The sequence below is a fragment of the Rhipicephalus microplus genome, chromosome 5 (assembly GCF_043290135.1).
Source record: "Rhipicephalus microplus isolate Deutch F79 chromosome 5, USDA_Rmic, whole genome shotgun sequence".
NCBI classification, from domain to species: domain Eukaryota; kingdom Metazoa; phylum Arthropoda; class Arachnida; order Ixodida; family Ixodidae; genus Rhipicephalus; species Rhipicephalus microplus.
Genome location: NC_134704.1, coordinates 94,608,215 through 94,621,406, shown reverse-complemented (window position 1 = coordinate 94,621,406; position 13,192 = coordinate 94,608,215). Strand labels below are relative to the sequence as shown.

The following is a 13,192-nucleotide window of genomic DNA, read 5'->3' as shown; positions in this document are numbered from 1 at the left end:
CTGTAATTTGGACCGACGTGTCTGAGAACACAACTGTGTTGTGTAACTTACCGATGCAATGACCATCACATAGCCGACGTAGATGAGAACCATCTGAACCACATCCGTCCATACCACAGCCTTGATGCCACCCTGTAGTGATATAGAAAGAAGAGAGACAAAAAAGAGGAAGCTTTATGTACATACATTTCAACAAAGACGAACACGAGCACACGAACAGTCTCATAAGGGTTGTAGACATTACTGTCGCTACAAAATTTAACCAGTCACACAGATTACAAACTTGAGAGAAAAAAAACATGACTGATTCTTCTTATTAGAAATCGGTATAACACGAATATTAAGCGCGTCTTCACCGGGATATTCGAGCGTTTCTTTTGCAGTGTTTTGCCAGAAGGGCGAAGAAATAAATACTAAAGAAACAAATTGCGATTTCATGCGAAGAAGGGCAAGCAGCTCAAAACCTATAGCGCGCACGTCACGCAGAAAGCACACACAAAAGCAGCATACACAGCACGAGCACGGACAAAAAACTGTCCAAGCTCGACACTTAAAGCGCCCTGCTCGACCAGAAAGAAAGACGCACGAAACAAACGCACAAGTATACACAGGACGAGCGTGAACTGTCACAATTTTTACATCGCGTGTGAGCAGCGCCCTCCTTTCGTAAACGCGGTTGTGGCAGCGAGCGAGGTGACCTTCGTGCTCTCCTAAATAGCGAGGTTCATCTCATACGTGCGTGCGCAGGAGAGACCATGCCGCTTGGAGGCGCGCGCTTAAAGAAATGCGAGAGGAGCCAATGATAAAGCACCTAAAAGCTTTACCCAACGAGAGCACGTTGTGCCATCTCGTTACTGCTGACGAAAATACAGGGAAGTTGAGGAGCTCTGAGAGCTGCTAGTGGTATATGGTGTATATAAATGGCTTGCCGTTAGCAAGCTCCATAACGAACGCTTCATTGCTTAGTGGCTTGCGTCGCGCGTCGCGCGCTGCAAGATGAGAGATCGCTGGTTCAATGCCCGCTACAGAACTTTCTCAGCTCGCTTTTTCCTTTGCATTCGCTTAGTATATACTTTACTACGTTACATTCGTAACGAAAATAAGTCAGCTGAGCCACGGAGAACTCCGGCATAAAACACTTTCGTGTTAAACAAGAAGAAAAAACTGGAAACAATGAGGACGCAAAAAAAGACAAGAGCGCAGCACTATCTCATGTCTTCGATGGCGACCTTTTCCTTTCTTCACTAGAGCTTACATAAGTGAAGTACCAGCTAGACTACCGGTTCGATTTGTCAGGCACAAGAACAGCCTGTCTGTAGATTAACTAAACAAGCGCAATTTGTAAACCAAGATACATGTCATGCGATGTTGTGATGGAACCTTTCAAAAAATGTAAAGTTGAGTTTCTTGCTATGCAATTTAAACAACTAATGGCGGTAAGTTACGTACTGCAAATACCCAGTTCATGCGTGGTTTGCGCAATGACGGGGAAAACGTAGCGCTGTCTCTCTTGATATAAACACTCTTAAGAGACAAACCACAGCACGTTCAACTAAGACCGCCACCATTTCATGTACAAATATGGAGTGCAGAGAAGCGCACTTACGAATTATGAAAAGGGTTGTAACGCCTTTGTACGCTGCAGGGTAATTTACGATTACCGTATATTACCTCGCCGAAGCGTGGCCAGAAACACTTTTGGGAGAAAGGGGAGGGGGAGGGAGTCGACTTATGCTTTTTGTATATTCATGCGTGATTTTTTTATAAGTGTGTGTATATGTTTCCAGTTCTATTTCCAGTTCTGCAGATAAACGTGTTCTAACAGAGCATTTGAAAAACAAAAGGAAAACTGAATGAAAATACACTGCTTGAGGTGAGCCAGAGTTCTGGCCCATATATCTTTCGGAAGGTATTTAAAATTACGCGGTCGTTCGTCATACACGTGCGTTCAAATTTCATGTTTCACGAGCCCGATGCATATATATATGCTACATGAATATGCATTTCTTCACAAGTAAGAGTGTTTACTTGATAACGCTGCTGCACGCAGGTTTACAATGTAGCGAACACTTGCATATACAACACTTACTATGGCGGTGTAGAAAGTGCACACGATGCCGTTCAATAGGATGGAGGACCATACCGGTATGCCTGTCACTGTAAGGCAAGAGAAGCGGCGTCAATTAAATTGATCGAGAAGGTGTATCGTTTACGAGGCAAAATGTCTCACTCTCTCATTTTGGCTGGCGGCATGCCTGAGAATCCCCAATAATTGGCATGATTTCTTTCATGACATGTATAACACTGTGGCAGGGTCATAGCCGGGAATTTTCGTCGGGTGGGGGGGGGGGGGGAGGGGGGGCACCTACTGTAGGTCTATCAAAAATACCTATTTTTATTATTTGTCCAGGGTAAAAGACCCTCCTCCAATTTTTTTTGGGGGGGGAGGGGGGGGGTAAGGCAGTGACTACGGGCCTGCGATGCGGTATAGGTAATAAACCATGTGTACTTAAACCCTCAAATTGTGATCACAATCTAGCGTCATATTTACATTGTGTGCCTTCCTCGATGCACCGTCATCCCAGCTCCCAACACGCCTCGCTACACCTCTACACGTCTTTTTTTATCTAATAAAGAAGCAACGCCTGCGGTCTCACGTACAAATAAACTTTCGGTTTGGTTATTGGCTCTTTCACGCGTGTTTGATATTGCCCCTGATGAAACACTACAATCATTCCTAAATGTATGCCTCACAGAAAACGTTCACATGCTTGTAATTGCACAGAAAAGAGAGAGGTAGATATAAATATTAACAAGAAAGGAAGCATGGCCGTCCTGGATGATATAAATTAAAGGTTTGGTGATGCGAAGCTCTCGGCACCAAAGATATTTGTATCATCCGAAATTCGTATCACCAGAAAACATAAAAATTTAGTTTACAATGAAAGAAAGCAGGCGTATACATTAACATTGATTGTGTTTCAGGACCGCAGCACTGTCTTGAACAGCTCAGACTTCTGGGTATTCGTATTTATGTGGCGTGTGTAAATAATGAACCCGACGTGTCGTGATCCGTAAGAGCTACTGGCCCCTCCCAAATCTTAGTACGCTCTTTGCACAACGTTAGGTAGTGCGGCAAAAACCACTTAAGGAACGCTTTGCACGTGGTAGATGAAGGCCAGTCCATTTTAGAACCACTGTCCATTCTTCTAGCATTTCCTTATCGCAGTGATGTTGGGGATAATCTTCGTAATATCTATGGCCATGTTCGGAAAGTTGAGAGGATTGCTCAAAATTCGGAAGTCTCTCGTGCAAATCGGTGAGTCTGTAGGTGTGCGCGTCCCCAACAGTCAACGTCAGCGGTCACCGAGTTGACATCACTGCGTGTGTAAGGAGGTTGGTCACGCGTAGGAAAGATGCGCTAGCTTGTTTGGGGGGAGTAAGAAAAAAAAGGCGGAGCTTGTTGACTGGCCTTTACAGTGTTATCGCGCGTACACGCGTGGACAATCAACAGCCTCCCACGGCGGTGCGGTAACAACCCAGCGCGCCATGCTCAAGTCAGCCAATGGCTGATACTTGGCCTGTGACGAGTGATTTTAAAGCTTGTAACGTCATTTGTCGAGAAAAAGCTGACATTGAGAATTTATTTTGAATTCCGGGCCACGTGCCAAATATTTGACTATAGTGTGTTCACAGAATACTCTGCAATCGGCTGCGTTTTATAACCATGCTCAAACAGTGTTGCAGAGCGCCTTTAAGAAGACTGAAAGTAAATACTTGACTGTAAGTGCTTAAAAGACAAACAATACTCGTGCTTTCAGAACAGATGTTGTTGAATCCTCGGAGAATCATGGTAAACAAAGCGCATATTCATATGTGGCATTGTCCCCAGTACGAAATTATATTTTAACTCGACAGTGAAGGCGTTCAATACCATACGGAAACGTAGCTATGCCGACAACCTTATACCGGTGTCATGCGGTGACACGCAATCTTGTTTAGGAGTGATCGGGTGCAACACGATCGCGATTTCGCTGTCGTCGGCGACAAGCACGATCTGGATCATGCTGCCGTGTAGCAGCGACCAACATCAATCGTGATTAAGGGAGAAAGGGAGACAGCAAGAAGAGGACATGCAAGTAGGTTAATAAGAGAAGCGTCCGGTTTATTACCCTGAACCAGAATACATGAATAGGGATACAAAAGAGAAAGCGAGAATGACAGCGCTGCACATATACAAAGAATCAAGAAATTTGATTCGGATTGGCCCTACTCGAGATCAACATTGCCCGCGGGACACCGATATTAAATTGGGCATGACGGGAGTAATTTAGCGATTAAGCATTATGAATGACCTCTTTTGACCTTCAAGTATCAACTTGATGTGCAAATATATGTGTTGTATTTAGAATAAAACAAAAGGGGGACAGGCGGTGCGTCACGCTATACTATACTCAAGACCATATGTCATTGGTGCTTCTGCACATGTACTTAGTATTCCTACGCGAAGTAGTCCGGTACGGCGAGTGTTTCGCACCACTGTGATGGCTGTGCGCAATCATCGCTTCACTTCGGTACAGAGGGCGCGCTTGGAATTTGAAAACACGTGAGAGGCTGGACTTTCTCACAAGGCCTAAAAATAAACGAACACATACATTTCACCGTCGTCGGCTGCGTGCTGTCTGCGACAGCTACTTGTATAGAAAATATGGAAATTATTTTTTTTATATTTCATGTAGGAAAGTGTGGGACTGCATTCGTCAGAGGTAGGGTACGCATGATTAGGCTGTTTAGCCTTCACTTCATCACCAAGAAAAAATTGTTGGCGAGCAGATTGTTTTATTTTTGCTATAAAGCGCACAATTTCTGAAATGTATTCTTGAAACCTGCATGTTCACTGACTAGATATAACTACACTCAGGGTGATATGCCTGCTCTGTGCAGAAAAAAAAGAAGGAAAACAAAAAGTGTGTATATTTAATCTTACCGGATCCAAGAGCCAATGAAGGGCCATAGAGCACAACACCCATGTAAAGCAGCTGCAAAATCCAAGAGAAATAGTTTACATTGTATAAACTAAACAATGTGGCAATGCATGGTTGAACGTTTGCCCAATCAAACGTCACAATTGGAGGACAGAGGAGAGGAGTGGGCAAATGTATCAGTGTATTACTGGTGTTGCTTCGCATTGGCAATACGAAAAAAAGGAATAAGGGCAATTGTTCAAGAAGGCCGTTGCTTTGTTAGGCACACCCAATGAAACGAGTAAACGGTTATGCTAAAGAAGGAACGAAATATATTACTCGTTTTCTTTAACTGTAACGCAATCATTCAGGCCTGAATAGAAATCAAATAAATGGGACAAAAAAGCACCCTTTTCGTTAGTGGAACCTAAACCCCCAAACTTCAATTTCGAACTTTTTTAATTTTTTTACAATATAATGAGAGGTGCAAGTGCAGTGTACTGGCTTTACGGTACGTTGACCTCCTTTCTTCCCCCACTCCTTTTTTTTTTGCTCTCACGATTAAATGGGCGTGATAACAAAGACAAAATGACCAAATTTCTGTATACAGATTACTTGCAGTTGCGCCTGAGAGTGGCAGTTAAGCATTGTCTGTAAATGTACCTCGAGAGTAGCTGATCTGAACGTACACCCTCTGTCAAGTTTTGTGTTTCGAACGATGTTGCGAGACGAGTATTTTGACAAGTGCAAACGAAGCGTTGTGACGAAGCAGGTACATTCAATAAAGAAAAAAAAATCAGGATGGTGGCAGGCATGAGTTTTGTGAGGAACTGCCGATTTACAACGCAGAGTTAGGTGGTGCTATCGAATAGCGATCAATTTCGGAAGAGTGTCAAACAATGGTCACTTACCGTTTGCACGATGAAGACAGCCGACGCGATGTTTCTTACAGCAGTTGACATGAACCTCTTCTCCAAATACTGAAACGAACATATTTTTTGTCGTTAATTTTCTCTCAAAATATGAAGCTTTTACGTGCGGTTCAATTTCCAGTTATCTTTCCTCGTATTGTCAGAAGTGGTAGGACAAGTGAACGCTTATTTCCCGGTAATTCACGACGCGTCACGAAGCAGAGGAGATAACGAAAACAAATGTCGAAAAAGACGATTAGGTTTATGATGACAATGTTCAGGACCTCAAAGGCAGGGACATCTGTCGTTAAGTTTTTGAGGGTCAGATAGAGATAGAGACAGAAAGAAGCAAAAATGTTATAAACAGACGTTGTCCAGACGCATGTCCCACTTACAAACATGCGCCGAGAGAATTGAATAAAGAGCGTAATGCAAGGTGGAATCGAGACCATATTTTACCAAGCTTATGGGCCCGTTTTTGAGAAGACATTTTTTTTGTCTTCAGTCATCACTTTCATGTAAGGTGCGCTCAAGACAGTCGACCTCTTAGACCACTCGAAACAGGCAGTTTCGACTACAGTATACTGCGAGAGCTTTGTGATGGTTGATATGTGAGGTTTAACGTCCTTGAACAACCATATGATTACGAAAGACGCCGTAGTGGAGGGCTCCGTAAATTTCGACCACAGGGGTTTTTTTAACATGTACCGAATTGTGAGCACACGGGCCTATAGCATGTTCGCCTCCATCGAAAATGCAGCCACCACTGCTGGTATTCGATCCCGCTACCTGCGGGTCAGCAGCCGAGTAACTTATATAACCACTAGACCACCGCATCGGGGCACGCAGCGCTACCTCGCCGGATTTCATTAAATTCTGAAGAGCTGTCATATCGGGGGGGGGGGGGCAGCAGCTATTGAATTCGACGTCTGGCTTTTGAGATATGTACACAAAGGAGATGTATTATATCTGCTCAGCACAGCGACTCCCGTTGGGTGCATCACGTAGAAATATTTTTACTCAAAGGTCGCGAAGCTTGTTGTCCTTTGTCTAGCATCATTATTTAATCCCCTTACACCTGTCCCACCTCATCAACAACAGCAACCAAGAGTCGGTCTTTTCTTTCAGTAAATGTCACATTCAATCATTCATTCTGTCATGAGTACTAACTATGACGCCCGGAGAAGTAGTTCATCGTCAGAGCTAGTTTTCTTTTTTTATCATACTCTTGTTGCAACGTACAATACTTTTATTGCGAGGACAATCATATAGACACTCTCGGTGGATTTTCGCCATAGGCGTCACCATCAAATTCCAAATCAATGATATCACCCGTGCATCGTATATTCTAAAATCTTGCCATTTTTTAACTATTTCACAGGAGTATATATTAAGCAAAAATACTAATAATAAATAGGTATATTGCTAGTAACTGCTTAATCGTCCGTTTTGAAAACCAGGCTATATCTTGTAACAGATTTTTTGGCCAGCTTCGTTGTTTTAGCGGTTAGTTATTTATTATGGCTAATTAAACAGTCGAGTTCAAGAAAAAAATGTTCGACATACTCCATGCAACAGTCAGCTACATGCGTTGGGTCACGTTGTCATCATCACTTTTGAAACTGTGGTTAAAAACAGTTGTAACACTCTGCAGAATTCTGCGTAAAAAGACACGTTAACTATCTTTTGTAAGGCCAACAGTGTCACTACTTTCAGGAGAGAGCCTGATTATCTCTAAGGAGACAAGTACTGCTGGCTGGGCGAGTGGGTGCATGATAAATTGACATTGATATAGCGCACCTCAGTTTGAGCGTGAAGGAAAGATACTAAGCTTACGAACACCAAGAAGGATGTGCAACCTACCTGTGGAAAGAAACATGTAACTAAGTTTGTTGAATGCGCCGTAGCTTTTGTGTACATGTTCCTGCTGTCGTGTGGCGTGGTTTACATTGGGCAGACTGGTAGGTGTGTTAATTACCGCTTGCGCGAGCGCTTTTGCAATGTAAAAAACAAGATTTCTTTTGGTGGTTTCCTGGTTATACAAAATAAGACGTGTGAATGCACTCCATTCCCTGATCAGTGTGTCATCTTGGACCGCAGTCGTAACCAGTTGACATGGGAAATTATTGAGGCAAACGCTATCGCAAAATGTGCGAAGCTGTGTGTCAGTACGCCGTCTGTGGCCTTATCTCAAAAGGAGCTCAATTTTCTGGAGCGCGTGCTGTGAAGCATTGATATAGAAATATTAATTTGAAATTGGATCACAACTAGCTTTTCTTGTTAGTGTGCTGTGCCACTCGTCGCTGTTTTGTTCACGTGTGTGGCGTCACGTGGAATGAGCTATATGATGTGTTGTAAGGGTACGCAATAAACAAAAGTTGGAAGTTAGCGCTCACACTGTCGTTTATTTTTCCCCCTCCTTGACTGCATAGTATTTTTCCTTCACCCTCAAAGTAAGCTGCGCTAAATCAATATCATTTTATCTCCAAGGAGAATTCAGATGTCTCTTTAAAGGTAGATTTATATAAAAGGCAGATAATGCAAAAACGAAAATGGGTCAGATGGGTCTTTTTTTTTCTATAGTTTCATGTGACAGACCCTGTTAGATTTGCCCGGCTTTCGTATTGCGAAATTCCCACCCCCCCCCAAAAAAAAACACAGTTTCACACTGCTAATGACCCAAATTGTACACTCGGCAAGACAACTTAACGAAGTGGCTAAAGAAGGAAGCCTTGGACGTGGAAGCGTCGTAAAGGGACGAGAAACATATCGCTTCAAGTATGTTGAACACACAACGACAAGATATTGTCATGTGGTTTCTTTAGTAAAGACCACACGCCAAAGACTGTGCTTTGCAGACACTTATCAATTCGCTTGAATCTCTCTTGATTCAATTTATTCCATTTAATGCGCTTGGATGCACTCCTTACTCCTTTTAGTGTACGTTTCTTTGTATTTCAGTGATTTTATTCACACCTAATTAAACTAATTACATTTAGTGTGCGCTGATTCATCACTGCTTTACCTGAAGGGGCTCTGAAACACTTTTTTGAGCATGGTAAGAAAACATTGCCGATCGATAGTAAGGGCTTCCGAAAGCACGGGAGCTAAATATTGCAGTGCAGCACGTGGCCTGGAATTCAAAATAAAAATATCAAAGTCAACTATAAACTGCTTTCTCTTTTCTCGACTAATGACGGTATAGATGCTCCAAAATCCCTCGTAGATGGCCATCAATCAGCCATTGATTGATTTTAACATGGTGGGCTTGGTCGTTACAGGGATCGCCGCGGTATACCGCGACTTGTCCACGCGTGCGAACACGATGAAAAAGCCGCGCATTCGAAGAAAAACAAAATTGTCGGACCCTGAAGATTCGCCTTTAAGAGTTGAGCGCGATAGCAAAATCTGGCCCCTAGTGCGCCCTTAAACCGCTAAGTGCATACTTAATAATATGTTTTGTTACACACACACACACACACACACACACACACACACACACACACACACACACACACACACACACACACACACACACACACACACACACACACACACACACACACACGCACGCACGCACGCACATCTAAAGAAAGAGTCGCATAGCCTCCAATATCGACGCCACACGATTGCCATCTAGTAGGGCACGGCCGCTTGGATCGGCGCACGCGGCCAGGCGGCCGTGAGGGGGGCATAAGGAGTCTCACAATGCCCCATAGACGGCAGCACAATATCTAGCGTTTGCTGTTTTCTTGGCCAACGCGTCTGGAAAGGCATAATATGTTTCCGCTAGATGAACATAGTTGTCCATTTTTAGAGCTGTTTGAAAGTTCCTGTGTGTTTTTAGCGGCGATGGCTGAACTATCCCAGTCTTTTTCGACGTAGTTTAATGGCCTTCCAAATGTGCCTACAAATCGCCGCATAGATGTGCTCGTTTTCGCCGTGGCACTTGTCGAAGTAAATTGTTAAGGAGACTCCTTCCACTGCATAAAATTTACGTAGTTTTTTTTTTTTTTTTGCAGCACCCGCAAGTAACGTCGTAGCTTTGTGAACAATGCAACACCTGCATCACGTACCACAGTTTCGAGACAAGGAACTGATTGCAAACCGTAGCTCTCGAGAACATTGACAGGTGATTCCCCCGCGACCTAGTCGCCTTTAACTGAATTTCTCTAGCTTGTTCTTGTCAATAGTCATCATTGTCTTCGTAGTGTTCTAGTGGTACCCCTAGGTATTTGAGAGGTGACGTCCCCCACTTTAAATTGGTAAAAAAATTTCGGTGTGGATGACCACTCTCCGTGCCAAAAACTTAAGCACTTTTCCCAGTTCACCCGACTACCAGTGACATTGCTGAAACTCTTCAGTACAGTGATAACCTCTACCACACTTTCTGTGTCTGTGCAACAAACTGCAACACCACACGCACATGCCAGAATTTGAACTTTTGATGACAGCAACCTAAACCGTGAATGCTGCTGTTTTCACTTATTTGTAAGCATAACGTTTCTATATAAATGCTGAACAAAAGAGGACTGGGCGGGCATCCCTGACGGACAGAACGCCTAATGCTAATGGCGGCCCCTAATGTATTATTTACAACTAAACGTGTCAGAAAATATCGATATGTCAAAACTACACTGTCTCTGATTACCAAACCAACATTCACATGGTCTAGTATGGCAAGAAACAGTATATGAGAGACACAGTGAAAAGCCTTTTCGAGATCGAGCTGCAGAATCGCCACATGAGCTTCTATCTCGTCGCAACACTCGACAACGCCTCACTTTTTTTGTATAGTGGTCACAATGGAACGCCCCATAATACCACAAGTTCGGTGAGACCCCACCAATTCTTTGACGGCGCCCTAGAGTCGCCATGCTAGTAGTTTTATCAAGATTTTGTAGTCACAGTCAGTTAATGATATAAGTTGATATGACGAAACTAGCTTGAACTTCTCTCTCTCTCTTCGGTCTTTGGTATCAAAATAGTATGAGCCTCACTAAAAGATCGAGGCAGACTATCTAGTTTATATGACTCGTTAAAGACTTCTGTAAGCATTGAGGATAATTCACTCTTAAATGTTCTATAAAAAAGAGAACTCAGGCTGTCAGGCTCCGGTGACAGAAAATCCATCGTGTCTTCGTGGTGTGTGTTCGTGTGGGCCTCAAGTTGGCAACGATGCAGTCGAACTAATCTATTTAGGTGCGTAAAGAAAGGTGGTTTGGGACTACCATGAGGTAACTCATAAACAGTTTTTTTTTCTTTTTTTTGTAACGTGAGTGATTCATTCCTGCGTGCGGTGTGCCAACTGAGGCCCACGTGAGCTTTACCTGGATATGTAGTGGGCACAGATCACATGGATGGCGGTGTCCGCCGATATCTCAAGGAGGTGGTCTTAAGTGTCCGCTTTTTGTCTGTCAGATTTTCCAATGAGTAGTTATTTTCAGTGCACGCAAAAAGCTGTACAGAGATGTTTGTGATACAATTTTACCCGTTCCAATGTACAGGGCCATACACACTGGAGGTCAAGGGAAGGACGTGCTAAAAAGGGTTAAAATAAGTGGCTCCTGCAACAAAAACCTTCTTTTTTAGGCTTCACACCGGCACTTTGCGCGTCAAGGTATTTCTAGAAGAGCGGGATGTCTTTTTACCTTGGGGGTCAGACTGTCTCATTTCTAAGAAGCCAGAAACTATTGACCATGTTTTCTTGCATTGCTGGGAGGCAGTGTATTTTGGGATGTATTGCAGAGGACAACCAAAAAAGAATTGCCGATAGACCCTTACGACATCAGATTTCTGCTGATTGTAAATGAGGATGGTTTGGCGTTTGCTTTAATAGCGTTAACAGGCATCCACTGTTTATGGTGGATCCGTATGGCAGGATTTCACTGTGATTCAGGTGCACGACCCGCAAGATTGCGCTTTCGAGAGTGCATGGCGAAACTTGGAGAACTTACGAAAACACAGGAGTCTGTTCCTGAGTGGGTGTCAAGGGCGGAACCCCAGACAGCTCCCAAGGAATTTTAAAACTAGTGTATATTCTGTAGGACTGTCACCGTTTGTTTTCGCGACCTTCACTTCACCGCATTGTTCGTGTACACAGTGTCCGGAAACAGGCCACAGAACGAAGAACATCGCAGATTTGTGGTAGGACAACTGCTTGCCACGCGAACGACCCGGGTTCGATCCTCATTGGAACCGAAAATTTGTTCCTTATTTTATTTGCTTCTTTCTCGATTTCTCGCTCACAGACGATTTTTAGCTCACAACCAACGGTTCAATGGTGCCGACGCCGATCACGGTATTTCTGCGACACAAACTCTCTTAGGCTATCGCATTAAAAAAAAAATGCTCAAGGTCACGAGGCGCGTTGTGTGTTTTCTTTGCCCCTGCCATTCTTCCCTGCTTAGCTTGCAGCGCTTTCGTCGGAATGAGAGAAGATAGATTGCGTTTGCTGCGTGTGACAAATCTTTGTAAGCCCGCTGGTACAGGATAGATTTTTAAATCTTTTGCGGCGTTGCATTAGTGAGGCGATATGTTTCCTTAGTGAAACAATTCCATGGTTACATGAAAAAATCTTTCAGGGCCCCTTTAATGTACACTTATTTGTGCTAAGTCTTGCTTCTTCGCGACCTAACGGGCTTGCTGGGTAACCCCACGTCTCCTCTTGGCAAGCTTATGTCCAGCCAACTATAAACTGCTGGTTTTCATGAATGTTTATTCCTCTCCCTCCTCCTTGCACCTCAGTCACTCGAACCACTTTTATGTTCACTTAATTCCCTAGTTCATGGCCGTTTCCCATGTGGTTCACTTTATTGTACGCTTAATGAGTCTGAATTTGCATTTATTTTGTACTCCTGAGAATATGAAATTGTTATACCTCTATTTAACGTTCAGGCTATTTCTATACCATTCGTGCTTATGACGCCACCGCGATACGCCGGGGGACTGCGCATTTTTCTGCCGATGGGACATATAAAAGGGCGGTCGGCGGAATCGTTAGGGCATAAACATCGGTCCTTTGGGCCTATAAAGAAAATGCATCAAAGACCGATGCCATTGCCCTCTGTGGCAACTTGCACTGCTGACAACAAAACAAGACCGACTGACTCAACTGGGTAGCTAGACGCTGTCGATCATTTCGTCGTCACGCCAACTGTCGACCTGCTGGTTGAATCTGGCTACGTGTGCCCGGTTCTGGAAGCGCGGTAACTGTGTGTCTAATATTCAGATACGTACAGCCATCTTTGAGCATCCGAGTGTGTCGTATGCAGAAACGGTACGAGTACTACAAACGGTTAAATTTAGGAAGCCTAT

The 13,192-nt window shown here is 43.7% G+C and overlaps 1 protein-coding gene across 1 annotated transcript in view; it reads right to left on the bottom strand.

Annotated features, from left to right (window-relative positions):
• LOC119174331 (sodium-coupled monocarboxylate transporter 2) overlaps positions 1-13,192 on the bottom strand; it is a 76,862-nt gene that overhangs the window by 54,978 nt on the left and 8,692 nt on the right. Inside the window, exons 2-5 of the mRNA XM_037425188.2 lie at positions 5,876-5,944; positions 4,988-5,039; positions 2,090-2,157; positions 52-132 (exon numbers count right to left, since the gene is read on the bottom strand). Of these exons, the coding sequence (XP_037281085.2) occupies positions 52-132; positions 2,090-2,157; positions 4,988-5,039; positions 5,876-5,944 (270 nt within the window). The remainder of the gene's footprint in view (positions 1-51; positions 133-2,089; positions 2,158-4,987; positions 5,040-5,875; positions 5,945-13,192) is intronic.